This window comes from Ptychodera flava, unplaced genomic scaffold (genome assembly GCF_041260155.1).
Source record: "Ptychodera flava strain L36383 unplaced genomic scaffold, AS_Pfla_20210202 Scaffold_140__1_contigs__length_122957_pilon, whole genome shotgun sequence".
NCBI classification, from domain to species: domain Eukaryota; kingdom Metazoa; phylum Hemichordata; class Enteropneusta; family Ptychoderidae; genus Ptychodera; species Ptychodera flava.
The window spans coordinates 24,355-52,259 of record NW_027248322.1 but is presented as its reverse complement, the minus strand read 5'-3'; the positions used below and the strand labels follow the sequence as shown (position 1 = coordinate 52,259).

General features: G+C 36.8%; 1 protein-coding gene and 1 long non-coding RNA gene across 2 annotated transcripts; one reads left to right on the top strand and one right to left on the bottom strand.

The window, feature by feature from the left end:
• Positions 1 to 9,130: 9,130 nt before the first annotated feature.
• On the bottom strand, positions 9,131 to 11,573 carry LOC139126860 (uncharacterized). The gene is made up of 2 exons (XR_011550832.1): positions 9,903 to 11,573; positions 9,131 to 9,432 (listed from the first exon to the last, which is right to left on the bottom strand). It is a non-coding gene; the product is annotated as an uncharacterized lncRNA (long non-coding RNA).
• A 4,861-nt stretch (positions 11,574 to 16,434) lies between these two features.
• Positions 16,435 to 22,896, top strand: LOC139126858 (uncharacterized). Its single transcript, XM_070692787.1, has 2 exons — positions 16,435 to 17,007; positions 17,890 to 22,896. The coding sequence occupies exons 1-2, from the start codon at positions 16,435 to 16,437 to the stop codon at positions 22,894 to 22,896; spliced, it is 5,580 nt and encodes a 1,859-aa protein (XP_070548888.1).
• Positions 22,897 to 27,905: the final 5,009 nt, after the last annotated feature.

The window sequence follows — 27,905 nt, the reverse complement described above, 5'->3', positions numbered from 1 at the left end:
ATTTAATGAACTTTCCTAATTAGGGATATTTATCTGTATTGACTAGACCATATTTGACGAATTTTGCTATGTACATTAAAGATACTATGATAAAACATTGAAAATCACTAAGCATTTTAACTTTAGTCGATTCCTTATTTGCAAATTTAATGAACTTTCCTAATTAGGGATATTTATCTGTATTGACTAGACCATATTTGACGAAACTTGCTATGTACATTAAAGATACTATGATACAACATTGAAAGTCATTTAACATTTTTACTTCAGCCAAATCCTCATTTGCATATTTAATGAGAACATTTCAGTCAATTCCTAATTTGCATATTTTAATGAACTTTCCCGATTGGGGATATATACTTGGATTTAGAATTAATCTGTGGCGAATATTATTCATTATGTTGATCATAACACTTTCAATGAAGTTGCAAACATGTGGCAAAGGTTCAAATTTACACATAACTACAATATAATGAAACACGTGAGCATTTTCAGTTCATATCTAGTTCTCAAGGCCTGCAAGCAGTCTTATCATTTCTTCCCTAAATTCACGTTGGCTTTAACCCTGGGGTCTCCTCATTTCATCATATTCTGGGAAGTCCTCCCGAAACTGTTGAAATAATTTGAAAGAATTTACGACAGCTATGTCAATAAAATGAAAGAATAATTCTTTCCACCATTTTGTACATTTATGCACAACTGTATACATGCCTATCAGCTGATCTAATAAATCAACACCCTCATGTACTTATTATAGTCTCTTATTGTAACTGGCTGGTTCATTTAAATCTCTGTAACATTCCCTCCCTAGATTTTGTACGTCTATGTACTGTGGTATGTTCAGATGCAGTATGGATGGTTGACATGATATACACAGCTCTATTGTCTTTTCCATTGCAAAGTAAGCATATTGTTTTATCCCTGTACCATCGCATTGATCCCCTTTCTGCAGTCCTTTCCCACCCGACATCCTTCATACAAGCTGGAAAACCCTGTCGATTTTTTGTTATTGTCCCACACACAAGAACACCCCGTTCCCTCCAATCATGCAATAACACTGGGGAAGTACAAAAATTGTCAAAATAAACATGATAACCATTATTATACAAATCCCTACAAAGACCCATGACTACATCATATCCCAACCCATTCCTTGATGTGTTTGTTTCCCTCTTGCTTAAATAAATATCAAATTCAAAGGTATAACCTGTTGCAGCATCTGCAAGTACCCATAACTTAATTCCAAATCCCTTTTGGTTTATCCCTCATAAATTGCATCACAGGGACCCTACCTTTTGCAGCCACCATACGTTCATCCACAGGCACGTTTCGCCCTGGCTGAAAATATTGTTTACAAATGTGTTTCACATGTGTGTACAGTTCCTCAACTTTAGATGGTCTGTTCTCTGCATCTTCATGATCTGGGTGACTGATTTTTAAGAAAGCCATGATAGCTTTAAATCGTTGGCGAGATGGTATGAAGGATCTTGCCCAGCAGCCCCTGTACAAAGACTGGACACTCCAATAAGTCCTTGTTTGGTAGCCTTACCAGACCCATAAAAATCAACAGCCGGATGAACTTGTACAACTCATCTGGTGTAAGCCCGTACGAAAAGATCAAAACTTGCTACATATTAGTACATATATGTTACAAATTTGATACACACTTTAATTGAACATGTGAAATGTGCACCAAGTTTGTACTAGTTTGGTACACACTATGGGATTTTCACCATGGTAGTTGTGAAATTTGTACCAAGCTTGTAGATATATGTGAAATACATATCAAGTTGGTACGAAGTTCAGATTTTTTAGCTGTCCCACATGGCACTGTTTTGTACAGAATTGAAACAATGATCGAACTAAGTATCCTGTGTTCATTGTACAAAATGACAAATTACTTCTGTTTTATTCAAAAAAATTTTAAATACTGTCGGTTGTTAAACACATATGAATTAGGTTACGCACGGAATGCACAAATTTATCAAAGCAATGCAACATTTCCCGGGATCGTGAATGAAAAACATCACAAGTCAACTGAAACTTAGTTCAGCTGCCATTTATCCAAACAATTTCCTTGGACGTATTTTAAATGATTAGGATCCAAAAATGGTACTTGAATTCCAGTTAAAGACTTTTTGTTCCGTTTACTAGTCGTAACCACTGAAAGTACCTGTCATGTGTCCGCCAAAAAACATTCACACTGTCATACCAGTATGCTCATAGCAGAGAAAAGTCGGCTACCAGGATCGTTACTTGCATTATTACACATGTCCAAAGACCATGGATCCTAGCTCACACCAAATGTCTTCAATTGATTGATTTCAAGTGCATAAAAGTTGGTCAAAAGGTAATATACTCTCCCATTTCTCGAGAAACTGATGTTTCAGATCCATGAGAGCATCCCAGGTCACAGGTCACAGAGATTATTACGTATTCGAACTTCGACCTTACAAGATCACAGGTCGTGAAGAGAGACACTTGATTGGCTAATTTTGCCAACACCAGCATTTGAACTCTAGTACATACCAAGTCATGACTTTGCTTCAGCGGTCAAATTTACAACATTTTTACACGCTGTTTGGGGGAGAAATTGTAGATTATTTCTGTCATCGGACGATTAAGGCAACAAAGAAGAGATTTTGGAGTACAATTGTTGTTTGAAGGACATTGCCTGCGTCGACATGAGAGTTCATGTAAATTAAATACATTCAGTGGATCATGGATGTCCGTTATGTGTACACTCAAATGGCCTTGGACACTTCCGCGGTTTACTTATTATTCTTGTTATTTTGATGACATTGCATTGGTATTTAAAACATGATAAAGTTTGCGTGATCAGTTGAAATCAGAAAGTTTTATTTTTGCTCGGGCATGTTTAACCACAACAACGTGTCCACACATCACGTCACCGGAAATGATCCGTATGTTGAAATGTGTTATCTGGAACCAAGAATTGGTGCAAAAGAGTTCAAGAAAGAAGAAGATGCGTAGATGACAACTTCGATTGATGTCAGAAAAATTTCAGACATAAGTCTTTTCTTCCTTTTAGAAAAAATAGGCACGTCAAAGTAAACTTTATTATCGGGCATCTGTGCTGTGAGTTGAATTTTTCTACGAATACCATGGCAGCAAGTCATATTATTGTGACATCATAAGAAATAATGAGCAATTTTGCCACTAAATTGTAAATAAATACAAGAAGCAGTAAGTGAATTTCGTTACTAGTGCAGAATTACAAAGGATTTTCCCGAAATTAACTAATCACATGGATTTAAATGAATGGTCCAAAATGAACCAACGTTTTATATAAGCACACTACACGACCGGTCGTACGACCATTTTGGATTGTAGTGAAAATGAGGCTCTCTGTTGTAAGGTTTCTAGAAATTTCCGTGTAATTACGCAAAGATCAGAGTGCAAATTCAAACACGCCACTCAACCTCTGCAGCACAAATGATAACTAAAGCTAAAGCCTGAAAACTTTAATTTCCAGAGTGGAAATATGGAATCAGATACTCAATATATGTGATCGAAAATATTTAACGTTTCTCAGTCATGCTATTCAGACACCATTACTCTTGTAGCATAGAGAAACCATGATTCGCATTTATACTTTTCTCAGGGCTGCTTTCTCTCCATATTGCTATATAATAGTACATGACTTTTTAATTTTGCCATCTTCTCGCTTCCGATCTGTCGAAAGGTAGTTTATTTCATTCCTTTTTTCTGTAATTTTTCCCTACAACTGGTCGCGAGGTCGTGGCTGTAACTTTAGTGTTGAATTTTTGCTGACATTTTTTTCCAAGACCGACTGCGAGGTCATGGCTTTCAGGTTTTAGACTTTTTTCAGTAATTTTTCTCCAGGACTGTGAAGAAGTGGCTTTCAAGTTTATGACTGTTTTTCTGTATTTTCTCTCCACGATCTGTCACCAGGTTGTGGCTGTAAAGTGCCATTGAATTTTTACATTTTCTCCAAGACCGGTTATGGGGTGGTGATTTTCAGATTTAGACTTTTATCAGTAATTTTGCTCCACGACAGGTCACCATGTCAAGGCTTTCAGCTTTTTTTCTTTTTGTCTTTCTACGACCGGTCGATAGGTTGTGGCTGTAAGGTGTTGATTTTTTTCCGTCATTTTTCTTCACGACCAGTCGAGAGGATGTGACGTTCAGCATTTTTACTTTGCGCCAGGTAATGAATGTAAAGTGTTGAATTTTTTCTGACTTTTTTCTCCATGACCGGTGGTGAGGTCGTGACTTTCACGTTTGTGATTTTTTCGGTATTTTATCTCCATGACCTGTCACCTGGACGTTGCTGAAAACGGTTACTCGGATTCGCTATCTCTTCCAACCTCCATGGCGGTTTCTAATTACCGGTAACTTACGTTTAACCGCTTGACTACCTTGAACGCCGGATATATCTGGCGCAATATTGAATTACCATATATCTTTAGTGCTGGAAATATCCAGCACAGTTAAATAGGCGTATTTGCTTTGTTTTTTCCCCTAAAAATCCCGTAATTTTGGCATCGGTACGCAGCGCGACTAAGGTAGATGTATTCTGGCCTGGCCTGAATGTGATTGCGCCCCCGGATGTCCGAGAACGGCCAAAATCTGGAAGCAAATGTCGTGACCCATGACCTCGACCCTAAAAGGTCAGGCTTATCACTGAATCTGACGAAAGTAGTTTGAAGCTGGTTAATGTCATTTACTTTCCAGATTTTTATGGTTTGTTTTTTCAGTGAAATGTTTATTTATTGAAAACAAATGATTAATATATAAATATGTTCTATTAACAGCAATTTTCTGTGAATGAAACTGGAGGAAATATAATTTTTTACTATAACCCAGTGAAATTTTATAGCAGCCATATTGTCAATATGAGTGGTCACATGACTGGTCATGTGATTGGTCATATGATATGTTGTTCCCAAAAATGTATTTTAAATATTGTGAATTATATTTTGATATATCATAATCATTTAGATGCAGGTTTCTCTAAGGAAAACATAAAGCAGGTATTTACAAATAAAATGTGTTGATTTTCAAATACAGAATTATGTCAGATGCTGATGTTTGTAGTTCATTTACTCTGCCTTTTGTGTGAAAAATCTTAAACAAGTACATCAGATAAAGTAAAGGGTAGTTATTATGACATATATGTAAAGACAGTGCCATGAAAATTGCAACTGTATTCAAATTTGCGTCATTTTATGGATTCAAAAGACGTCCTGATGCTTCAAATATTCTTCCCCAGCATATTCTTTGCCAACTCTGGTCACATGATGAGTCATGTGACCAGTCACGTGACCTGGAAATACAAAACTTATGTATGAGAAAGTGGGAAATTTCACGCGGATTCAGAAAATATATGGTATATTGGTACTGACTTAATTTTTACTCTAAGCAGTGTTGATGCATTGACCACACCCCAGATTTTATCAAGATTTACATAAGGGGCCTGGTATATAGGAATACATTGGCCTTGGTAGTCAAGGGGTTAAAGTTCAGTGTGAGTTGTGAGAACAGGAAAATTTTAGTGTGTTTTATGACTGTACGTTGAAAGGATAAGTTGAAATTTCATTTAGTGCTCCTAGAACTTGAAAGTGTGTTTGAAGTTTAATTTAGTGCCCCGGAGAACATGAAAGTGTGTATGTATACTATTGTTTGTTAGATAAGGAAAACTCCATTTAGAGTCGACAGATGAGCCGTTTCTGGTCGTCCGCTTTGTCTCTCCTCCCTCCCCAATGGGGAACGGTGCTCGGAATTATCTCGTCATTCGTTCATTCTTTTTCTATATGTAACTGAAAAACTAGCACTTTGAATTGGCAATTTTTCGATAACCATTCTTTGTTATAAAAAGAGTTATCCGTATTTTAAAACCAACATTGCAATAGCTAAATAGGCGGAGCAATGTCGTCATGCAGTTCTCTTCGGGCGTTTGAAATCCAACATCATTTCTTTTTCAAGTGATAACGGCTAGCTTGCAATGCTGATCAAAATGTTTTGCCCAAATATACAATCATTTTCGGTAATTTAGAGTTCGTTTTGTCACCAGGCGATATGGAAGATCATGGCCTCCCGTAACGTTGTAACTTATAATGAAGCACAGTCCCTCTAGAGGGACTGTGAATGAAGCTACCAAAAGAGCCATGCTTGTACAGCTTTCTTCGGTAACAGGTGGAGCCACGTGCCCTTCTTTTACTTTTGAATTTATTGATGTGTCTGTGTATTTGTCGGAAACACCAAGTTCGAAATCCTGGAGTTCGGTATTGCTGAATTCCTGTTCAAAGTTATAAGGCAAAGTGTATCCATGGGGCAGTAGCTCAATACAAACGTACGGTAGATCAGACCCCCTAGCGATACCCTCTAACTTCCTTAAACAAATATGAAACTTTTCGTCATCAAAGATCAAGCCTCTCTCAGGAATTCTGATTGGTGGCGCTTCCATATCGCTAAAATGGCGTCATACACATCAGTTAATAAAACATTAATTTCTAGGAGAATGAACAACACATTTTTCATCTTTTGATCATAAAATATATGTTACAAAATAACCTTCAACTTTTAAAGGCAGGTTGATATTTGGGTGGACTATCCCTTTAATAATCTGTATGAAAATTAAAATCAACTTCACCAGAAAGCCTGTTACTATATTGACAAACACCCACAAATGAAGTAATTACACAACCAAACAAGTCATTGACAATGACACAGTCCCCACTTGTTAATTGGTACTTTTAATTCAAGTCCTCTGATATGACTTATGTAAGCTGCCATACTAATTGCAAAAGGTCATTAAAATGAATCAATTAGTACTTAATCGACAGGATGCTGCAAAACATTTTTTGCATCCTATCCAAACACTGATAGATTATCACTGGTACCATATTTCATAAAATTTGGTGCCGTACTTTGGACAATCACCCTAAAAACAAAAATCCATTATGTAAATGCAAACTACTGGCAATTAATTAATATATATATATATATGATACCAGTAAGTGTCATTGATAATTAATTTGACAGTCTTTTTCACTGTTAAAGCAATATGAGCTCAACATCTGTACCAAGTGTCATGAAATTTGTTGAACTATTTCTTGACATATCACCATAATTACAAAATTCAATAAATATGCAAATAAGCAATTAATTGATAACAAAATGCTACATATCTTTACATGCCATTTGACTAATGGAAGGAAAAAATCTGCACCATTTCATTAAATTTTATGCAGCATTACTAGACATATGACAATAATTATGAAAGTTCATTAAATATGTAAATTAGCAATTAATTGACATGATACTCCTTAATGTGTTCACATAGTATTATAATACTGACAGATCAACATCTGCATCACGTTTCATAAAATTTAAAAACAGTATTTCTGGAGATAGCCCACTAATTAGGAAAAGGAACGAAATATGCAAATTAGCAATTAATTAACATGATACTGCTAAGTGTCTTTGTACACTATTGTAGGGCTATGTGCTTAAGATTTGTACCATTTGTTTCATTAAATCTGTTGCAGTATATTCTAGACATCACCCTAATTGCAAAAATTCATCAAATATGCAAATTAACAATTAATTGATGCAATACTAACATATGTCATTGATAGATATTAGAACTCTGTGTGAAAAAGATCTGCAAAAAGTTTCATCAAATGTGGCACAGTCGTACAGAAACCGCGCTCTCATCCCACATTATGCAAATTAGCACTACTTATGCATGCCACACCAATATAAATGGACCTGCATATATACACCATAGTGTAGTATCCTTGTACCAAGTTTAAAAATAATTGGCACAGGCATATCTCAGATATCTGCATTAATGAGCCCCTATGCATGCACACAGCATTAATATCAATACCATCCTTGAAGCCCTGTGCATCACACCTTGGGACCCTGTGGATGGATATCAAATACAGGAAAGAAAATGGCCGTCACACAGCCATTTTTGATTGAATCATTACAAAAATTGGCATGCATATGTATGACATAGAGATTAATATATGTACTAACTTTCAATGCAATCGTACCGGCATCGCTGAGAAATTTAGTGAACGAATGCAAAATGGTCAAATATAGGAAACAAAATGGCCGCAAAGCAGCCATTTTGACCGGATCAAAACAAAAATCAATGCGCATATGTATAACACATAGAGTAATCTATGTACTAAGTTTGAATGGAATCGCTCTTAGCTTCACAGAGAAATTTGCATGAACATACGCACCGACATCAAATACAGGAAACAAAATGGCCGCCAGACGGCCATATTGGATCGGATTGTAAAACAAATTGACCTGCATATGAATGGCATAGGTAATTATCCTTGTACCAAGTTTGAATGAAATCGCTCCAGGCGTCTCTGAGATATCTGCTTGAACGGACGCATGGACGGACGGACGGACATGACCAAACCTAAAAGTCCCCCCGGATGGTGTCCGTGGGGACTAATAAAGGAAAATTAACATATTCAGTGGATTAGGTCAATTTATACAGTCTCTGAAAATACTGGTTTTGTTACCATTTCTTTAGTGTCATCAGCGACTGCCATTGCAGCTCTGGCTGCAGCCATTGTGTCTGTGACTGCAACACCAATGTTCTCATGGGCTTTGGCTGCCTTGACTGCATTTTCACCAAATCTATGGGTGTCTGCAATAAGACTGAAAGCAATCAGAAAACTATCAGTTTAATAGTCCTGTTTTATCTCATTACGCAATCCCAGTCAATGTAACATGCTGTTGGTATACAGAAATCTCTCTCACACCGAGTCTCTAGATAATGTGCAGTAGAGAGACTTGAAATAAAATTTATACAAAGCCCTGCATTGATTTTGGAAGTCTTTACAGTCATCTAGACACTTTTCATCTTGTCTGTTCACATCTATTTCATTGTGTTGACCCTCATAATAAATGTTGCCCATGAACTCACTTCTAATAAACTGAAACACTGGCAAGGTACATGTATTACCGCACACGTTCATCGATACAGTTCAGTAACTGCAATTTTTGCTCTATACTCATATCAAGACTTAAATGTCAGAGTTACAGAATAAATTGCTTCTACTTACCCTACTATGTTATTCATATATAGCTGATAATGTCTCAATAACATCTCTTTCCTTCAATTATGTTTATTATTCATCATTATAATAGGATCTTTTATGACATAGCACTGGGTCTTAATTGTTTACGTAATGAATAATTTAAAAAATTCCCCATAACATTCAAAACGACAGAATCAAAAACAACAAACACTTATGCATTCAATTCTTCTGCTTGTTGGTGTAGATTTTGTGCATGGATTGTAGCATTCTCAACCAGTAGTTCAAGGTCTTCTGTTTGTTCTTTGAGAAGGTCAACATATGGATCTAGCTGTGCAATACCTGCATCAAGTTTGGAAGATTCCAGTACCGTTGTCTGTGCAAGACAGTGATCAACAGTGTTATCAAAAAGATAAAGAATCTTCAGAAACATAATTATGAAAAGGATAGAGCATTTCAAGGCAAGGGGAATACAAAGAATCAAGCATTCTTGGATTCCTGAAAGCTTTAAGTCCATGGAATTTGAATTTAGCTGAGAATAATGTGTGGCATGATAGCTGTATTCTTGTTTCAAAATTGGTCAAAAATTCTCCAACTGAATGTACTGAAATTCAAATGCTTTAGGTCAACATCCTTCAAACTCTCGATAAATTGCCTTTTTTGTATGTTTTTACCTTACACACTGAATGACAGACAACTATCCTGGAAACATTTTCAATTTGTGAAATAATTTTACACAGTCATCATTGATTATTGATACACTAAAAATGTCAAATGTGTACTTTGACATGAAATTTGATGGGCTTACGTTTAATGACACACTTCAATTGACAATGTTCTACTAACTTGAACAGCCATTTCAGCATCATCCAAGAAATCTTTAGCTTGGGCTTTAGCTTCAACAGTCGTATGGATTTTTGATTATCTCACCAACAGGCCCCAGTTTGTTAGACTTGGTTCTGGTAAGCATGGCACCATTCTTTCCAAGATTCTGTACACAAAGACAGGTACACCCCAGGGTACGGTACTTGCTCCATTCTTGTTTACTCTTTATACAGCAGACGCTAGACATAGTCATGACTCGTGCCCCTCGTTCAAGTTCGATGATGACACAAGCTTAGCTGGCTGTATATCTAACAATGATGATAGTTATTACAGGTGTGAAATTGATAATTTTGTGAAATGGTGCGATCAAAATTTTCTACACCTCAATGTTACTAAAACTAAAGAGATGGTGACTGATTTTAGTCGTAGGCACAATGAGCCACAACCAGTGTGCATTAAGGGGAAAACAGTTGACAGGGTGTGTACTTACAAATATCTTGGTCAAATTTTGGACAATAAGTTAAACTGGAAGGAAAACACTACAAATATTATTAAAAAAGCTCAACCACGCCTGTATTGCTTGCGCAAGTTACGGTCTTTTGAGGTAAATCCTAGTATTTTGTACACTTTTTATTCATCTACTGTACAAAGTGTCTTAATGTTTGGAGCTGTTTGTTGGGGTGGTACATCTCAGTCCAGGAGAAAACTAGATTGGAAAAGGTAATTAAAAAAGCTAGTAAAGTGGTTGGGCCGAAATTATGTTCATTTGATGAAATTTACATAGACAAAATGATTTATAAGAGAAATGCCATCCTCAGTGATGAGACACATCCCTTGTACAAAGAATTTGATAGTCATCGTATCGAAAGAAGTGGTAGATTTAGAGTGCCCTTTGCACACACACACCGTTTTAAGCATTCCTTTATACCAAGAGCTATTTTAACTACAATCTCAAATCAAGCAGAGCAGATTTCTAACCAAGTTTGTTTTCGTCACATTTTTATGTTTGTGTGTGAACGTGTTTGACTTTTTATTCTTTGTTGCCTTTTTGCTTTGAAGCAGATATTGTAATTTCTCTATGGAGATCAATAAAGTACCCGTATTTATTATATTATTATTATTATTATTATTGGTCAAGAAGATCTCTACCATTCTCTAACATCATTGCAGTGTTGCTGCCAGGAATTTTAGATCAGGGGACACTGTGTCCACTACCAATTATTTTGGGGACATTTTGTACATTTTGGGGACAACAAGCAGTTGTCAATTAAATTTTGCATTATTTCGGAACACATTAGTTTCACTGAACAAAATTCAAGCTACTGGGACCGCGTCGCTATGCTTGAATTTCAGGCAATTGAAGCAGTAAACCATATCTGCCGCAAATCATAGCTCAGACGGACTACATTCAAGCAAATCATGATATCAAGTGCAGCGTTTTAATTACTTTTAATCATAGATCTAGCTCCGAAAGTACACAATAATTATGCAAAACAAAGATCATCGTCCGTAACAGATATTACTTGTAGACTACATCCATCACAGTTGACTCACAAGTGGGCCCAAGGTGACTGGCAACATAAGAGTGCATGACAACGGATTCCATTTTTGGGACATTGTCGCAAGGGCGCGTCCTGGCAGCAATTAACACTGATCATTGTCTGCATTCTTGAAACATTCTTGAACTTCTTCCATTGTTAGTCCCCACGGACACCGTCCGGGGGGACTTATAGGTTTGGTCATGTCCGTGCGTGTGTGCGTGCGTGCGTGCGTGCGTGCGTGCGTCCGTCCGTCCGTCCATCCGTTCACACAGATATCTCAGAGATTCCTGGAGCGATTTCATTCAAACTTGGTACAAGGATTACTCCTTATGTCATACATATGCACGTCGATTTGTTTGGTGATACAATCCAATATGGCCGTGTGGCGGCCATTTTGTTTTCTGTATTTGATGTACACAGCCAATAGTCAGACAGTGTTTGGCCAATTCCTTTCAAACATGGCACAAGAACAACACACTGTAACTTTAGTTTGGATATAATGTTATTTTTGCAATATGATCTTATATGGCTGCCAGGCAGCCATGTATGGTGTTAATTAGTATTAATGGTGTTTTAATTAATAAAAAATGAGCTAAAATATGACAGATCTTGTACATTTACCAGGCAAAATTTGGTAAGTAAGTGCATAATTTTTTGCATGTTGTTTTTATGGTATTGAATAAAAATTGACCGCAAAAATGAAAGTGAGCTCTTGAAGTTTGCAGCGAAATAACCCCGAATCCGAATCTGAAATTTGCTTAACGGTACTTTCTTCATGGCAGTTCAAAAACTCTTAAAAATATTAGACACAGTAGTGTAAAATGTTCCGTTTTCTAGTGTCTATGATTGTATTTTTTCAATAAAAGTGAACTAAACAGATATCAGCCTCCTTTTATGCCGAGAAATTTCTTGTAATGAAACGATGAAATTTGCGGAATCTTAGTACGAATGTGAATCCCTTTTCAATAAAGCCGTTACGTTATGAGCGTGGACATATGCCCGGAGCCGTCAATTGGTCTACGATTTTTGCCGCGATTCGCTATCAACAACAGGTACGTATAGTTACGGATCATTCATTAATGTGTGTACGGTAGTGTGTAATGGATAATTTGATTATGGCGATAAAAGAAGGCGTTATTTGAAAGTGACGAAGCACGATGTGGCACGTACGATGTGTTGCTACGCCATTTTTGTCATGTGCATTGTGTATGTAATGTAGAAGTCGGTGCAGAGTGCAACTAGAACGGCTAGAGTAGCGTGTCTGATTTTGAATAATATTGGCAAAGTATTTTAGCGGTATCGTTAAATTTATGATGTCCACGATGTGAACATTTGCAGTATTTTTGCAATCGCCGAACTTGGGAAGCAACGCGCCACGTTTTGACATTGTGCGTGGCCGGGCATGGATCTCAAAATGGCGATCTGATGTGGTGTGATACCAACTCACTGTGATTGTTTCGGCCGCTCCATTTCCGGCCCGAGTCGTTTCGGGACCGCAGGCCAAAGCGTTTCGTCATCCTTCTTTCGATTTTTTTCCCAGCAAATACTGTGTATATATGTAGAGTAAACGTAAACATGTAGAACTCGTTTCAAAAACTGCTGTCTAATTATAGGGTTAGGGTTTTCAGTGACGTTTATACGTACATGACACAGTGGGAAATCACTACCGTGTCTTACATTTCCCTCGATAAAAAAAATACGCAAGCATGAAACACCGAATTAATTTCCATAGATGTTGTTTAGTAAATCTCAGAAAATGTAGAAACAATTATTGTGGCATTTTCCGTCATTACGGAGTTATGGCACGTTAAACTTGAAACTCCGGCATTTGCGGCGTCTTGAGTGCCGATAGCATCTGTATAGGTCAAAAATCCTGTACGGGCCCCACGTTTTCCGTACGGCATTTTTATGGTGCTTCTGCTGTAGATTTGCCAGATTCAGAAATGTAATTACTTGGCATATGAAGATGACATTGGTGACAAAAAGCAGTACTTTATCGAAGAAATGTTCAATTTCCAGAATCAATATACAGGGAAAAATATGAATTAAGGGTAGCCCAGCGTACGATGTTGTGCATCTCATGTTGTGTGCATGTTCCCGGCTATGGCCTCGCGCCACGCCAGAACACAGTGCACAGTATGCGAGCTTGGTGTGGCGATTCTAAATCTGCCTCCAGTTTTGTGAACAAAAATGACGAAGTACAGTTAGTGATACACTTATATTTTGAAGTTTGCTAGCACTTGTAAGTTCTTAAGATCACATAGAAGTTGGTATACAGAAAATTGACTGAAGTTTACTTGATGCTGCATTAATGACCTCTGAGGGCATTTTCTGAATGTATTATGGTATGGAAAAACAAGTCTTTTCTCGCATATATTAATTATTCATAATAAATAATTTGATTTTAATTGTATAAAGATCACTTCAAAGAAAGAAGTTATGGTGTGGCAATAATTTGTATTTTTATTGTAACATTTGGTAACATGAGTTCAATCCGATGGTTTCTCTGATACTTCAAAGCATCTCTCAGACAGATGAGAAGTTTTGTAATTCGCAATACATGTACTAAAAGTGTTAACAACATAAACAATGAACCATTTACAAATCACAGTTGTTAATGAAGTATATCAAGTATTCTAATTTTCATGAATTATGTGTGACAAGCCATGTGTTAAATATGTACACCAGTAATAATGTTCATGTCTGAAATAATCCCTTTTCATTTCTTTTTCAGATACAAAGGAAGAAGTTTGTTAGTGCCTGGGTCACTAACGGTACTCGTGCGGAGTACTCCCAATTTGGGAATTGAGCAGAGGTTGGAACGCATAACCATCCTAGCTGCTGGCCTGAATATAGGCCATCATAGAACCAAAATACGAAATACTTACAGGAATATTCAATACGGAATCTAATACTAGAAGCACAAATACGATACCATATACAGAACTTGAACATACCTGATATATACTCGTGCAGAGTACTCCCAATTGAAGTGTGTGTTTGGGAATTTAGCAGAGGTTGGAACGCATAACCATCCTAGCTGCTAGCCTGAACATAGGCCAATATAGAACCAAAATACAGAATACTTACAGGAATATTCAATACAGAAGCTAGAATCACAAAGACAATACTTATTTACAGAATTTGAACATAACTGGTATACTGTAATTAAACGGCATACTAATCAGTGGACTTCTACAATAGTGAACTATTGGTAGCAGAATATTGCCCCTTGAAGTTACAAGAAATTGTACTAATTCGAAACAAAAGCTACTGGTTTTGAAAGAATTTAGTTTCCAAAGTATATTTAAAAGATACTTTGCTAAACAAACCTTTTCTGAATTGGTAGATTCATAAACCTGTTTCACTATTGAACACTTCCTATTCTAACCACCTCAAATACTCAAACACTTTTCGTGTGATACTTTCAGCACCAAACTTCAAAGGGATACCTCATTTTTTGAGTCAAATAAGCCAAGGATTATGGACATCTCTCTGCAACAGTACCGACTTGCAATAGGTGGTTTCCATTGTGTACACTTCAAACAGGAATTCAAAATGGCCAGATTCATGTACTTTTCTCTGAGCTGGATCATTCAAATTTATTTATGTAACCATTATTTGAAGCAGCTTCTGATGTTAGGTGGTGACATTGAAACAAATCCAGGTCCTGTCTTTCCAACCACAGTACTTTCATATCCAACCAAAAGGGTAATTACAGGTAATTTCCATCAAGGTTCCTTTAAGTATGTGTTAAGTGCAACTGGCACCAGCACATGTATGACTAACAGTCTAGTAGCATTGGCGTACTCTCAGATTCTTGGAATGCCAGACTGGAACAGTGCAGTTATTGATTCAATCCTTGATATGGGCAAAGCATTGTATGATAAAGTGTACCCCAACAGAAACAGTAATGATTCATGCCCATATTTACAGGTAACAGATTTGAATGTTAACTTCAGACTTAAATGTCAGTATTTTACTTGTAATCCATGCTTTTCCCTGTTTGGATACCTTGGTGATACTGTCAGTCCTTTAAACATTGTGCACAAATTAGACCATGCGCTCCAGACTGCCTTTGAAATTTCTTCACAAGCAATTCTGATTATTGAGCAATATGGGATGGCGTTATTTAAAATGAATGGTCAATTCCATGTGTTTGATTCTCACAGTAGAAATGATGAAGGGTACGCACATTCTGATGGCCATGCAGTTTTAATTACTGTTGATTCAATTGCTGACCTTTGTAAACATTTACGACATTTAGTTTGTACATTGACAGAAAAGACCCTTAAAACTGTACAATTTGAAATCACCCCAGTATTACTCTACACACAAAATACATGTTACAATTTCTATGACTTGACTGATGAATGTAGTATTAATACTTCAGCATTCCAATCGCATATCAACTCAGATTATATGACAACCAGAAAGCGTAAGAGTGCTCTAGAAGAGAGAGAACCTACAAAATTCATAAAAACCTGTCAACCTTCAACCCCAAAAGTAGAAACTGCAACAAGGATCAGTACCTCAGTGACTGATGATGACAATTGCTATATCACTTCTGAAACTGTAACATCAAAATACACATACAACCCAACTGATTTCACATGGCAAACGGCAAAAGCATCATTATTTCACATCACTCCACCCAAGTATGCTGTTCATTTTCAAGGCCAAGGTTTTCCACTGGGAGTTCCATTGACAAAAGATCTGATTGGTGATGGTAATTGCTTTTTCAGAGCTATCTCGTATTTAGTTGCTGGAAATGAAAAATATCATGGTCTGATAAGATTAAAGATAGTTGAACATTTGAAAGGGAATAAATTCAAATTTGAAAAGATACTACGAACTCAAGGACAAACTATTGAACAATATTTGCTACAAAGTGAGATTGCCAAGCTTGGCAAATATGCTAGTGAAGTAGAAATTGTTGCCACATCCCATTTTCTGAATACAAACATTACACATACATGACTGACAAACGCTGGCTGAAGTATTCTGGCCAAATGGTTGACCCTCATATTGGTGTTGGGAAAAAATCAATCTATTTGCAACACTGCAATGCCAATCATTACCAAGTTGTCACACAGATCAGAGATGATAAATCAAACACCCTTCAAAACTACTTTACATCACAAAAAGCGCTCCAAGATCAACATATGCTAACTCACAAGACAACATCTACCCAAAGAAAACTATCGAAAAGGGAAAAGCAGCAGTTAAGAAAACAGAATGCAAGGACAAGGATGAGTGTCATCAGACAAAGTAGATCAGAATTAGACAGAGAGAACACCAAAGAACAGGATAGAATCAGAAAATTGAAGGACAGAAAATTCAGAAAAGAAGCAGGTAAAGAAAAGCAAATGGACAGACTTAGAAAATGTGAAGAGCGAAGAAACAAAACAGAACTTGCCAAGGAGACAGATAAACAACAAAACAAAGTTAGAAAGAGGAGCGCAAGAATTAATAGAACAGAACTTGCCAAGGAGATTGATAAACAACAAAACAAAGTTAGAATGAGGAGTGCAAGAATTAATAGAACAGAACTTGCCAAGGAGATAGATAAACAACAAAACAAAGTTAGAAAGAGAACTGAAAGAATTAATAGAACAGAACTTGTTAAGGAGAAAGATAAACAACAAAACAAAGTTAGAAAGAGAACTGAAAGAATTAATAGAACAGAACTGGCCAAGGAGAAAGATAAACAACAAAACAAAGTTAGAATGAGGACTGAAAGAATTAATAGAACAGAACTTGCCAAGGAGAAAGATAAACAACAAAACAAAGTTAGAATGAGGACTGAAAGAATTAATAGAACAGAACTTGCCAAGGAGAAAGATAAACAACAAAACAAAGTTAGAATGAGGACTGAAAGAATTAATAGAACAGAACTTGCCAGGGAGAAAGATAAACAACAAAACAAAGTTAGAATGAGGGCTGAAAGAATTAATAGAACAGAACTGGCCAAGGAGAAAGATAATCAGAAAAACAAAGTTAGAATGAGAACTGAAAGAATAAATAGAACAGAACTGGCCAACGAGAAAGATAAACAACAAAACAAAGTTAGAATGAGAACTGAAAGAAGCAATAGAACAGAAAACCAAAAGCATGTAGAACAGGAATGTGACAAGGCAAGAAAGAAACTAAGGAGATTTATGTGTAATAATGAACGACAGAAATCATTACTTGACTTTCAATCCAATGCGTCAACTTGTCATCCAGCATTCGAAATTATTTTAGATGAATTTTTACAAGCTATAAGATCAGGCCCAACATACTCATGCAATTGTTGCAATAGGTTCATGTATAAGTCTGCAGTAATTTCTTATAAGGTAGAGAATTATTCACAAACAGATACAGATTTAGTACATCAATGTGTACGAGACCATAAATCAGAAGGCAGTCTGTGGCTTTGTAAAACATGCCATCGGTCTCTACAATCAAATCGTATGCCTGCACAGGCTGTTGCAAACAACCTTGAAGTTGAGCCAATACCGAAACAGTTATCATCTCTTTGTCAGTTAGAGAGCCAGTTGATTACCAGAATTATACCATTCATGAAAATTGTTGCTTTGCCTACCGGTGGTCAACATGGTCTCCGTGGTCAAGTTGTACTTGTACCATCTAACATACAGAAAACTGCTACATCTTTGCCAAGACAGACATCAGAATCCCAAATAATAGCTTTAAGCTTAAAACGACGATTATCAGATAAATATTCCATTAAAAAACAATATATATGTCCCCACAATGTGAATGAAGCTTTGGAATACTTGAAAAAGAATAATCCATTGTATAAAAATGTGAATACAAACAGTCAATGGACTGATAACAGTCAATTAGAGAATCCAGAATTGTGGAAAGCAACCACTGAAGCTGAATCGACAAGTATGACATGTAAGCCAAATAGCACTAATGATAAAATACAAACAAATGCAACAAGTATAAATATTCAACCACAGCAGTTATCAAAACCACAAGACCATGATGCTGATATTATAGTAGATTCAGAAGAGGAAGTTGATGACGATAATCCTGATCATGTGAAAATGGAACTTAGTTTAAAGAAAACTATTAATTCATCAACATGTCTTTACCCAAAGGAGGGTCCAAATGTCAAAACAAATCAAATATTACACCTTGCACCTGGGGAAGGACAAAGACCAACACATGTCTTTTATGAAAAAGACTGGGAAGCAATGACATTTCCAACACTGTTTCCATCAGGAACTAACACATTCACTGAAGAAAGACAAGTAAGACTGACAGTTAAAAAGTACATTAATGCAAGGTTACTTTCAAGTGACACACGTTTTGCAGAAAGTACTGAATATACTTTTCAGTGTTTACACTGGGCAGAAATGGTTGATGTAAAGAATAGCATCACTATGCAACTCAAAAAGACAAGAATGGGGGATTTAAATGTTGCAAAGTTGAAGAATCCTGACAATGTTAGATTGATGTTGAAAAATGATGAATTATTTGCATCGTTTAAAAAAATCCGTGGCACACCCCAATATTGGAAAGAGATGCAACAAGACATGATTGCAAAGATAAGACAGTTTGGACCATACACGTTTTTCTTGTCTGGCAGTGCTGCTGACTTCCATTGGCCTGAATTGGTACAAGTAATTGCAACACAGTATGGTGAACACTTTACATTAGAGGAGATAGAGCAAATGACCTGGCAGACAAAACGCAATTGGATAGCCAGAAATCCTGTAACAGCAGCTAGACATATTGATTATATATTTGGAAAGGTATGGAGAAACATTATTTTAAGTGGTATACATCCCATTGGTCAAATTCTGAATTATGATATCAGAAAAGAAATGCAAAGTAGAGGCACTGAACATTTCCATGCTGCTGTTCATGTCCTAAATGCACCAATCCTGGATAAAAATACCGATGAAGATGTCATATTATTTATAGACAAATATATTTCATGTGCTATTCCTGACAAAGACACTGATCCAGTACTTCATGACCTAGTCATATCACGTCAAACACACCATCATACCAGAACTTGTAAAAAGAGGAAAGGCCTAGAATGTAGATTCCACTTTAAAAAACCACCATCATCAGAAACTCTAATTGCCAGAAAAGACACATCAAAGGAAGCAATTTCAGAAGCTAAACAGATTATGACTAAAGTTATGAAAACTTTAGAAATAAGACAACCAGAGATTACTTTGAGTGAGTTGCTCAAAGAAGCAAATGTTTCTGAAACAGACTATCATTCAGCATTGACTTTGTCTCTAAAACGCACATCAGTCGTTTTAAAACGAAAGCCATCAGAGACCAGTATCAATCCATACAATCCATACATTCTCAAGGCTCTACGGGCCAACATGGATATACAGTACATAACTGATGTTTGGGCCTGCATTGCATACATTACTTCATACATGTGTAAACCAGAAAGGGAAATGTCAGAGCTTATGAGAAATGCAGTCAAAGAAGCAAACACTACAACAGACAAACTGAAATGTATTGGCAATACTTTTTTACGGTGCCGAGAAGTTTCACAACATGAAGCAATAGCAAGGTTGGTAGGTTTACCACTGAGACAGACAAACACAACAGTTCAATATGTACCAACGGGATATGAAGCAGAAAGAACAAGAATGTTAAAGAGTGTGTCAGAACTTGATGAAATGGATGATGATAATGAAAGTGTCTATGTACCAAGCATTCTAGATAAATACGCAGCCAGGCCATACCAGATGGATGACCTGTCTCTGGCTGAGTTTGCATCAATGTACAGTACTTCATATGGACAAAAGTCTGATTTTGATGATTCTGTAGATAACACTTTTGACCACCATGATGATGCACAAAGTGCACAAAACACAAAGCCTAAATTAAGTACAAAGTTGCAGCTCCTGCAAGGGCTTGGATGGATATATAGACGACAAAAGGAAAATGTAATTCGATACTATTATGTCTCAAAGCAAAAGGATTCAGAAAAATATTACCATAGATTACTTATCTTGTACCTTCCTTGGCGAGAGGAATCACAACTTAAACTTAACAACAGCTATGAAGCAAAGTTTGTACAAGTACATGACACTATCCAGGATACAATAAAGAAATTTGAACCATGTAATGATGAGGTTCAAGATGCATATGAAAATGCACCAGATCCTGATGACATTGATGAAGAACTATGGGATTCAGTAGCACCACCAGAGGCTGAACAATGTAGAGACAGACAGATATCTGATGATGCAGAGTATGATTTATTAGACCCATCAAACCTAGATGAAGACCAAGTTTCTGTTGACCCAATCAATGTTCCCACGTCAATGAATTCTAAACGTTCACTGACATTACAGGCAAAGATACTAGCTGATGTAAAATATTACAAGATAGTGCAAAGTCTAAATGATCAACAGAGAATGATACATGATTTCATCTTTTCATGGTGCACTTCATATAGAATATCAAGAATCCTAGGCAATTCACTACCTGATCCCTTTTATGTCTTCCTTACTGGTGGTGCAGGAGTAGGTAAAAGCCATGCAGTTCATGCCATTTTCCAAAGTGCAATTCGCCAGCTACGTCGTGAAGGTGCAAGTCCAGACACACCTACTGTAATTCTGACAGCATCTACAGGTAAAGCAGCAGTGAACATTGGTGGAACAACTCTACACAGTGCATTTCATATCCCTTGCAAAAAACATGGTGAATCAAGTGAATATCATAAACCCAGTGCCCAAATTTTGAACTCATTAAGAGCCAAATATGCAGCATTGAAGATAATAATAATTGATGAGATATCAATGGTTGGTGCCCAAACTTTATCAACACTTAACTTGATATTACAAGACATCTTTGAAAACAACAGTCCATTTGGTGGTGTTTCTATACTGGCTGTTGGTGACTTATTACAGTTAAACCCAGTCGGTGATAGGCCAGTATTTCAGATATCAAACAAAAAGGACCTCAGCATTTTGGCAGGATCTCTATGGCAGAGACTCTTCAAAGTACATGAATTACATGAAATTGTGAGACAGCAAAGTGATCCAGAATTTGCAAATATGCTATCCAGACTACGATTAGGTCAACACACTAAAACTGATATCGAGCAATTAAAAAGTCTTGAAACTAACTCTCATCTCCCAGCGAACTGTGTTTCTTTATTTTTAACAAATAGAGAAGTAGAGGAATATAATGAAAAACAACTGAAAAGTCTTTGTTTAACAGTGCTGACAATTCAAGCAGAAGACACCACAAAGGACTTGCATACATCGAGAGCAAAGGTCATTGTCACTTCTAAAAGTCCGCATGAGACAGCTGGTCTACGAGATGAAATAAAAATTGCTGTAGGTGCCAGATATATGCATACAAAAAACACAGACCTGTCAGATGGCCTTGTCAATGGAGCTACTGGTGAAATTACTCATATAGAAATTGGCCAACGTAATCCAATGAAAGGAATAATCTATGTGAAATTTGACTCAAATGCCACAGGTAAAGAAGCTAAAAAACAAAGCAAATACCCTGACTCTGTACCTATCACTGCTGTGACTGACACATTTTCATACTCCGAAAAAGCTCATGCAATCAAAGTTGAAAGAACTCAATATCCAGGCACGCTTGCATGGGGAATGACTATACACAAAGCTCAAGGAAGTACATATGATTACATGATTGGCAATATGAAATCCACATGTTCCCCCAAACCAGGGCAAATGTATACAATGTTCAGTCGTGTTAAATCAAGATCAGGGTTACAACTGATAGGATTTGATGAAACCAAGATCAAAGTAAACAAGTCTGCTTTGTCAGAGATGGAAAGATTACAGCAGACCATGCAACTGAAGTATAAATGGCCAATTGAAACAGAATTTCCAAATCACCACTACCTAGCTATTGGCCTTATCAACATTAGATCCTTGAAATCCCATCATTTAGACTTGAAAACACATCCATTCACCCAACATCTGGACATAATTTGTCTCACTGAAACACACGTAACAGATCCTTGTCCTTACAGACTACCCAAAATGACAGTCTTTTCAGTCCCATCTCAGCATGGATGTGCAATCTACAGTTTCAAACCAGTGAAACAAAATTTCACATTTGCTGGTCTTATTGAAACTGTTGCTATTATAACAGATAAAACATTGATTGTTTGTCTGTACATTCCACCAAACAGACCATGGATGGTAGTAAAGGAAAACCTTGTACAGTTACTCAATGAATGTACAACCATTATGAAACAAAACAACTGTGACACAATTATTGTTACTGGTGACTTTAACATAGACCTGAATAACCCCAATGAAAAATTGACAGAGCTCATACATGACAACAATTTACATCAGCTCATTACAGAATCTACACACAACCTAGCAGGAATTCTAGACCTTGTTATTACAAATCATAATAATACAAGTCACTTTTCATACCCTGTCTACTTTACAGATCATCACTTTGTCATTACATATTTACACAACTGAATATGGTGCTCCTTTACAGACTGAAAATATCAAAGTACATCACAAATATCAAAGAAACATACCCAACATAGACAAAGCAGGCCACAGCAGTGGTTGACCAAAATCACTTCACATAGCGTACATGTATCACTACTGTCAATATTTTCAACATTCAATAACCAAGTAGGGACTATGTCATTGACAATGACTTTTCTACGGTAAAGTTCGATGTCTAGAGATGACAATTAATGGGGTAGCAAGATGAAAAAATAAAATCTTTTCACTGACTGACAGGTATACACATAACTTAGATTTCGCCAATCAAAACAATCCATTTTAGAAATTTGCATACTGATATTTTTAAATTTAATCCTTGCTTTAAACCCTTCCATGCTTACATAAACTTGGGAACAGAACATTACAAATGCACACAAATTTACCTCCAACTGGTTTTGCTCTATTACTCGAACATCTGACCCGTTAAAACTCCTTCCAGGGGCAATTCAACATTAATATCCAGAACACCAACAATCGATCACTTAAAACCAGAATAACACCAGTGCTCTCGGACAGATTCCAATAATGGACCCCTGAAAATGGGGTCCTCCAGTTATTGGGAAAGTGGTCTCCCAATAACAGCTGGCAGGATTCAGTCTTTGAACTGCCAGCGTGAAGACCAGGCAGCCAGCTTGATGACCATCCATGGAAACAAATATTTCCTCCTTTCCGACTACGTATCATCCCCTGATATTGTATGGACATCAACTTCAATGGTAAGTCTAATGTCATAGACTTGCACTACTGTCTAGATCTACAGTCTGTAACAGGGTTATATTGTGACTTATTCAGCAACGTTTATGTTGCATCGGTCTACCAGTAGTCCAACTTAACACATTTTGACCATGCCATGCACTTCACCCTTCAGATATAGATCCAATTAAACGACACACCACTATGCTGAAATTGGCAAAGAAACAACATCCAGACAAACACATTACACTTTGATACATTGCCTGGAACACTTGTTCAATTCAACAGTTGAACCATCATTTACTGTACTACAAACTCATTCTTTGCCATAAAGCCCCATCTGTATTGCAGAATTTTTAATCATATATAGACCCATTTTTGAACAGGACTCTATCCTCTCTGAGGACTGGTCATCAAAGTTCCCATGAATAAGTGGGGACTGTGTCATCAACGATGACTTGTTTTCTGTTCCAAATAAAATAGTCACAAAATATCAACATTGCTATCTTTAAGCTACAATCATAAATTCATTCACAATAACTTGTCTCATTTAACATTTTACATTCATTTTACAGCACTGTGATTACTATATTTCTTTAATGCAGTCTTTTGATAGAATAATGCGCCAGTCAATGTAAACCCCCACCTCGGGCGATACGGGAAAAATTTTGGGGATTAGACCGTGTGTGCCATGAAACTGTGCCCGAGGGGGTGGGGCAATTGCCTCGTTTTGATCCCCCTATTCCTTTGACGGACAGGCGCAGATGTTCGTAAATAACTACGCATGCGCACGTATGCAGTGCCTGAAAATTACACGAAGTCCCAGACCAGTGATTTTTTATCCCGAACCAGTACTAATTACCCCTAAAAAGTCCGCAGACCAATACAAAAAAGGAGTCAATTTATTTTGCAAGTGAATGTCCTGTGCTTTTCCCAGATTGTGTTCTAGTGTCTTTTGACGAAAAATTAGAAACTACGTCCCCCCAAAATACCGAAGTTACTGAAACCAAGGAGGTAGCAGAGACGCACTAAAGCCAGTTACACTTAAACCAAGTGGCCCATTCCATTGAGAGACTACGTCTTTTAGCTACAAAATTACAATAATTATCGCGTCTTTAAGTCAATCAAACATTTAAAATTTAGTCTATTTCTTTCATCACAACATAAACTCTAAAGGAAAATCAGTTACTCTATTACAGTTTGCGATTCATGATATGAGCCAGGCGATGAGCGTCCACTAGCCACTGCACTGCAAAAATCAAAGGACGGGCCACGTACTCATTTTACATGTAAAATTTAATGTGGTAAAAACCAGACCATAGCCTCAGCTAAAAATATCAGCAACCCCAAAATTGTGTGAAAATATTATATCTCTGTCTATCAAAGTAGTATTTTGCAGTAAAATTCTCTGGAAGGAGTCTCATTACAACTTTCCGATCGTCCGTGGCAAGCAAGCTTCTGAATTTAGAAGGTCACCATGCTGAATTCCTTATATAGTCAAGACCCCCTAACTCGATTGTAGTTGACCTTAACAAGAACCGCCTAGCTTGTCAAAACAGCGTTATGGCAATTTAATATTGCTATCAAAGGAAAAAGAAGTCCCTCTCAGATATTTGGTGTTTTAAACCTATTTTTTACAATTTAAATGGGAAAGAATCAACCGCTGGGCAATTATAAAAATGAAGTGAACTTTATAGCAATAGTAAAAAAACATGTTAAGTATGTGGTGCAAGAACTTGAGAAAATTACCAAGTAAATGTTTATGCAGTGTGTCTATATTAAAAAGATTGGCAGTTTATGCTGTATGTAAATCCCAAGCAAATCTGATAGAAATGCATATATTACATGAGTATGAGAAATGAATCATTCTTGTATTGTTATGCAAATTTTTGAGGACAGTGGATTTTACCTTTGACCAGTGAAAAAAAACCAGGTCACTGGTCCTGGGACCAGTGGGAAAAACAGAAATTTTCAGGCCCTGGTAATGGTATGTTGTTGTTCAGAGCGGTAGCATGGCGAAAGGTGGATGTCAAGGCCATGTGGGCCGGTAAGCAGCTTTTCAACTGGCTGTTGATGAACGCGATGCAGCAATATTCAGAGGTGTGCATGAAAGTATATTTGTGATTGATGGCTTAAATATCGATAACTAAATAAATGATTTTCATCCGCCGTGTATTCTTATTTTTTGGAAAACTGAACATACCATACGCAAAATTTCCCACATTTTCCCACGTGAGCGTGACATTTCGGATGTTCACAATGCCTCATCGACATGGTCCAGCACTAAAAAGACCTCCGGGTCAACTCTATTTTTGACAAGTCATTGACAATGACATAGTCCCCACTTGTAATAGGAGTATTAGTCTTGATGGAGCAGGGAAATGTGGTCATTAACATGTATCACTGGAGTGTATATGTTCAGATGAATGGGCACATAGGACTATGTCATTGTTCCCAATTTGAAACAAGAGGCATGTCTAAGTTATGGTTCTAAATAGGGAAAAAAGATTAGACCTCTAGCTGTTTTGGAAAAAAGATCAGACCTCTAGCTGTATTGGCCAGCTAAGAAATACATATGCGCATAATAAATGAGGTACAAGATGTTACATCTTAAGGTCTATTATCCTATCAAAATTGAAGCGTAAAGAACTTGTGGTTACTGAGTTATGCATATATATGCATAATCAAGGTCAAAGGTCATTAAGGTCACGTGACATTTTGAAAAAAAAATTGTATTGCTAATTAATCCATATATGCCAAAATTCAGACCTCAAGCTCTATTGGCTTGCCCACAATTATATATGTACATAATTAATGAGGTAAAGCATGTGTTGTCATAAGGTCTCCAATCCTACTAAATATAAAGGACATAGCACTTGTGATTACTTATTTATTGACATAATCTTGTATTTTAGGTAAAAGGTTATCGAGGTCACATGCCATTTTGTCAAACAATGTCTATCCTTTAGTCTATCCCTAAATACCAAAAATCATACATCTAGCTCTATTGGCTCACTCAAAATTAGATATGTGCATAATTAATGAGGTACAATATGTGGCTTCATAAGGTGTCCAATCATACCAAATATGAAGGATGTAGCATTTGTGGTTACTGATTTACGGACAAATATGTATATTTGAGGTCAAAGGTCACCAAAGTCACGTGACATTTTGTCAAAAAAATTGTATTGCTAAGTTATCCCTATATACCAAAAATCAGACCTCTAGCTCTATTGGCTCGCTCAAAATTAGATAGGTGCATAATTAATGAGGTACAATATGTGGCGTCATGTCCCATCATACAAAATATGAAGAGTGTAGCACTTGTGGTTACTGAGTTACGGACAAATATGTATATTTGAGGTCAAAGGTCATTGAGGTCAAGTGACATTTTGTCAAAAAAATTGTATTGCTAAGTTATCCCTACATACCAAAAATCAGACCTTTGGCTCTATTGGCATGCTCAAAATTAGATATGCACATAATTAATGAGGTACAATATGTGGCGTCATAAGGTGTCCCATCATACCAACTATGAAGGGTGTAGCATTTGTGGTTACTGAGTTATGGACAAATATGTATATTTGAGGTCAAAGGTCACCAAGGTCACGTGACACTTTGTCAAAAAAATTGTATGCTAAGTTATCCCTATATACCAAAAATCAGACCTCTAGGTCTATTGGCTCGCTCAAAATTAGATATGCGCGTAATTAATGAGGTACAATATGTGGCGTCATAAGGTGTCCCATCATACCAAATATGAAGGGTGTAGCATTTGTGGTTGCTGAGTTATGGACAAATATGTATATTTGAGGTCAAAGGTCACCGAAGTCACGAGACATTTTGTCAAAAAAATTGTATTGCTAAGTTATCCCTATATACCAAAAATCAGACCTCTAGCTCTATTGGCTCGCTCAAAATTAGATAGGTGCATGATTAATGAGCTACAATATGTGGCGTCATATCCCATCCTACCAAATATGAAGAGTGTAGCACTTGTGGTTACTGAGTTATTGCACAAATATGTATATTTGAGGTCAAAGGTCATTGAGGTCACGTGACATGTAAAAAAAATTGTATTGCTAAGTTATCCCTACATACCAAAAATCAGACCTCTGGCTCTATTGGCTCACTCAAAATTAGATATGCACATAATTAATGAGGTACAGTATGTGGCGTCATAAGGTGTCCCATCATACCAACTATGAAGGGTGTAGCACTTGTGGTTACTGAGTTATGGACAAATATGTATATTTGAGGTCAAAGGTCACCGAGGTCAC

Bases quoted from the DNA above. Each gene is read 5' to 3' on its own strand.
- LOC139126858 (XM_070692787.1), top strand. From the start codon at position 16,435: ATGGTTGACCCTCATATTGGTGTTGGGAAAAAATCAATCTATTTGCAA. The intron at 17,008-17,889 runs GTTAGAAAGAGA...ATGCCTGCACAG, and splicing joins TAGATAAACAACAAAACAAA to GCTGTTGCAAACAACCTTGA.